This window comes from Mus caroli, chromosome 15, assembly GCF_900094665.2.
Source record: "Mus caroli chromosome 15, CAROLI_EIJ_v1.1, whole genome shotgun sequence".
NCBI lineage: Eukaryota > Metazoa > Chordata > Mammalia > Rodentia > Muridae > Mus > Mus caroli.
In genome coordinates this window covers 83,271,369-83,275,800 of record NC_034584.1, presented here as the reverse complement: position 1 = coordinate 83,275,800, position 4,432 = coordinate 83,271,369, and the positions used below count along the sequence as shown (strand labels likewise).

Here is a 4,432-nt window from a genome sequence, read left to right as displayed (position 1 = left end):
TCCTGTGTGCTACATGCCAGGATGAAAGTGAGGGATTCTTGGAGAAGGCATGACCTTCAAAGCAATCAAGGGTGAGTTCTGGTATCTGAATAGGTTCTGGAGGAGAGTATAGCTTTTAAGTGTGAAAACAGCTAGAAAGTGGACTGGGGGGGGGGAGGNGGGAGGGGCGGGCTGGTGAGGGCCACAGTGCCCCTTGACCTCTTTGCATGGGGGCACCAAGAGGTAGTCGAGTGTGGCCAAGCGCAGTGTGGGGCTGGCATCAAACCAGATACAAGGGTCATAACTGGCAACCTCCTGACGCTGCACAAGAGGCCATTAGCCCTCCCCCTTCACAGCGAAGCTCCGAGGCTCAGGGGCCTGGACCACTTGTGAGATTCTAGAGATCTGGGCTCATGTGCGGCAGGCCTGGGAGCCCAGGCTGGCAGGATGCAGGATTATCCATTAAAGGAGGTGTGGGGGCAACAAAGTGCTCCTAAAAGAGATGTCTTATGCTGAAGAACGGGCCACCAGGGCTCAAGAGAAGTGCAAGGTTGGACCTTGCCCAAGATCCAGAGTACCTAAGAGGGTTCTTGTAAATCTGGGCCTTGGAGACTCTGTTTGTCTGTCCTCGGCTTGCTCTTGATCCCTCCCTTTTACTCCAGGACCTAGAGACTCTTTAGTTACCACCTCCCGTTACAGCTCCTGTTCTGGTCTCTCTGTGCCCAGAGGTTTCTATGCTAGCAATGCAGGGACCAAGCTAAACGGGTTTATTGTGGAAGGAAGGTGAGTTTCCAGAATACAAACCTGGTAAGCACAAGGATGGAGGCCCAGAAGGATACTTTCAGGATGCTCCTAACTGGGGACCATCTCTGCTCACTGGAAGGTAGACCTGACTCTTGAGCACAAAGACAGTAGCCACCGGGGCATGTCACTGACCTCAGTGCGGCTGCCTATAGATCTGGAGTAATGAATTCCTACACCAGGGAGGCATCCATCCAGGTGGCGCTGGACCACACAGGCAAGTACTGTGAGTACTTGTGAGGAGCGACAACTCTCTGGGAACCCTGTGTTCTGACAGGACAATTGCAAGGTTTGAGTGAAATAATGTGTGCAAAGACCTTGTACCAAGAAACCATTTCCAGGCTGTGATTAACGTCCTCTTCCTCCCAACCTGTTTTGTTTTGTTTTAAACAGAGTCTTTGTAACAAAGGCTGGTCTTGAACTTGTGATTCCAGATGGTTTGGTTCTCCTCTTGATTATTATTTATGGTCCATCTCCCTCCCTTTCTCTCTTTCTCTCTTTCTTCCTTCCTTCCTTCCTTCCTTCCTTTTTTTAAAGAAATATTTATTTTATGTTTGTGAGTACACTGTTGCTCTCTTCAGACACACCAGAAGAGGGCATCAGATCCCATTACAGATGGTTGTGAGCCCCCATGTGGTGGCTGGGATTTGAACTCAGGACCTCTGGAAGAGCAGTCAGTGCTCTTAACCACTGAGCCACCACTCCAGCCACCCAATTTCCCTTTCTCGATCTCTCAGCTGGGAACAGAGGAATACGCCTGTCAGACTCTACTATCTTTACTGGTTTATGCCGGATGTCCTCGTGGGATGGGGGTGGGCAGATTGCAGAGACAACCTTGTTTAAATGCCTCCAGCTTTCCTGAGGTAGGCTTGGGTTGGTTGGTTTCCTGAGGTGGGTTTGGCTTTGTTTGTTTATTTTTCCCTGATTTGGAGTAGTTTTGTTGATTGAGTTTTTGAGATAGGATCTTGCTACACAGCCTAAGCTGGTCATGAATTTCTCATCCTCTTGTCTCAGTCTTCTGAGTGCTGAGGTTGCTGTGTGTCACCATCTCTTGCTCAGGGGTAGGTCATACTCAACCTTTAGAGACGGGCCAATAAGAGATTTGTCTCCTCCCCTGCCTTGGCCTGAGGGTAAGAAGGGTTGTCTCTGCTGTACTTTATCCCAGAATGCCCAGGAGTCTCCATCACCACTTTGGCCTGGACTCCACGTTACCCACAGCCACTGGAGGTCTCTTTTCTGACTGTCTCTAGGGACCACACCATATAGCCCTTCTTTCTGCCCCTCCTGTCTCAGTTCACGAACGGAAAAAGTCCATTGTTCCTGATCAGATACAGAAAGGTAAACTGCACAAGAGAGTGGCCACAGCTTTCGCCCACAGTCAGACTTTAATTCCCAGTGGGGTTGGGGTGGGGTGGGGGTCACAGGGGTCACTCCAGCCTTTCTCCTGCTTATTCACAGGTGGAGATGTGTTAACGTTTCTAGCTTTTGCCCATTTCTTTAGGTACACGCCTCCTCGCGTTCTTTGTGGCCTATGATATCGACAGCACTTCTTCCAAGCACCTGTACCCTGAGTGTACACAGTTCTGAGATGCGCAGGCCCCTGTCGGTGCTGATTCTACAGCCTAGATCCACATATCCTCATAGGTTTAGGGTATCCAAAGCCACGAGGAATGGCTACAAGCAGGAGCTCCAGAGAATCGGGCCAGGGCGTGGAGCTCAGCTGCAGCTCTGGGATCAGAGCACAGCACTCCAGATGGAGTACCTAGGACCCACGTCAGCCATAACTGTGGGGGCTGCTGGGATCCACAGGAGCTGAGTCCCGCCGACCAGCTGGCCGGACAAGCTGCCACAGGCGATGGCTAAGATTCTGGACTTGGCATGTACCCAGTACACAGCCAACCCGCAGGAGCTGGGCATGGGGTCTTCGGGATCCCGTGGGACGCTGGGGACCAGGGTGTCTTGAGCCACCACCCTGAGGCAGATGAACCATAGCAAGGGCCCTGTTGCCCTTTCCCTGTGGCTGGGGGGCATGTCGACGAGACTTCCAGACTACAGGCTGAAGGGAAGGGTGTCCAGGCTGCAGGTTACTGGAAGGAATCTTAGCTGGGGGCTCTCTGCAGAAGGGGAGAGAAACATGTAGTAAACTCAGTGGCCTAGTAGAGCCTTCCAAAAGCCCTTTAAAACCACCTACTTCTCTTCTTCACAGTCTGAGGGCACTGGCAGGGGAAGCCCACAGCTTCCCTAAAAGCCTGGCCCAGGACCAGGGGAAGCCCAAAAGTTTGGTCTCCAACCTGAAGGCTGGGAGGGGGGAGCCCACCATCTTTCTGGGCTTACTGGCAGCTTGGCCATCTCAATAGCCCAAGTCACATGTACCATTAACAATACCATTCTGGGCAAAGGTCCCCAAGAAAGACCCCCCCCTCATCCTCCCGCCCTGGGTTCTTCCCTTATGTGGTCAGAGGCCAGCAGATTTGAGAATCTCTAAGCTCTCTTCCTCCAGCAGACCTCAATGTCTATTGTATCCGAGGGGGTGGGGGAATAAGTACCCCAAGTAGAAAGAGGCAAAGGAAGAAAAAAGTTCTCCTGCCTTGTTCAGGCAACACTAAACGTGGAGGGTGGCCCCTGAGCTGGGAGATGAACTCTAGAAAAGTTAGGTTCCCCGTGAGGAGTTCGGTCCAACCCTGTACTCACCTGGGTCTGGAGTGCCTCAGTCCCTTGCCTAGGCTGCCAGACAACGTGCCCGGGAGCAGGTAGAGGAGGCTGATGCAACCGAGGGTTACCGTGACCATCAGCAACTGGGCCATGGCGGGCTGGGCTGTGGAGCAAGAATGCAGTGAAGCTAGCAAATGGGGTGGAGGAGGTGGGCCACTCTGGCCTGGAGCCAACCCTCTTTGCCTACCAGTTGGGGAGCCCTTCTCTGCCCCGGGGCGCTCGGAATGTGGGAAGATTGGTTGGTACCTGCGTCTGTTGTCTGTCGGGGCACAGGTCTCAGGATCTGGAGACAGTTGGCAAGGCTGGGATCTGCTGGCAGTTCCCAGAGCACGCAACGGAACTTGAGGGTCAGGTCGTGGTCTCCTAGGAGAGAGAGCCTTCTGGGGTCCAGCGGAAAACCAGTTTGGGAAGCACTTCCAGCACTAAGTAGTCTTTGGAGCTAAAGGCGTGGCCCAGACGCTGATGGGGCGGAGCGTCCTCCACCCGGTGGGCTGCGGTAGCCACGCTCTCCTGGTGGCTACTCCTGCCCAGCAAAAAGCAGTAGAGCCACAGGGGGTCACTTCAAGGGGCCCATCCTTGCCGAGAAATGCTCAACAGCTGACCAGAAACCCTGTGGGGCTACTACCCTCACTCCTGGTACCTTCTGGTGCGCGACAAAGTCTCAGAGACTAGTGGAGCCAAATGGTTGGCCAGGCAGGTGAGTGCTAAGGTAGGGAGTTGTGCTCTGGCCACAAGGGCATTCACCTGTGGTTGCCCAGCATCCCCAGGGGATAATGGCAGATTCCCGTGGTCTGCCTGCTTGTTTCCCAGGCAGGCTGTTCCTCATTACCAAATGCTGTAATACAAATACAGAGAGAGACCACACCACAGCAATATTCTGGGTGCTCTTTTCTGCACACAGTATTCTCTGCATGAGTTACACACGCATGCACAAGCAAGT

At 53.3% G+C, this 4,432-nt stretch overlaps 1 protein-coding gene across 1 annotated transcript; it reads right to left on the bottom strand.

Annotated features, from left to right (window-relative positions):
* Positions 1-2,146: 2,146 nt before the first annotated feature.
* Adm2 (adrenomedullin 2) lies at positions 2,147-4,151 on the bottom strand. The gene is made up of 3 exons (XM_021184337.1): positions 3,739-4,151; positions 3,472-3,595; positions 2,147-2,894 (listed from the first exon to the last, which is right to left on the bottom strand). The coding sequence occupies exons 2-3, from the start codon at positions 3,582-3,584 to the stop codon at positions 2,555-2,557; spliced, it is 453 nt and encodes a 150-aa protein (XP_021039996.1). The 5' UTR covers positions 3,585-3,595; positions 3,739-4,151; the 3' UTR covers positions 2,147-2,554.
* Between the last annotated feature and the right edge of the window lie 281 nt (positions 4,152-4,432).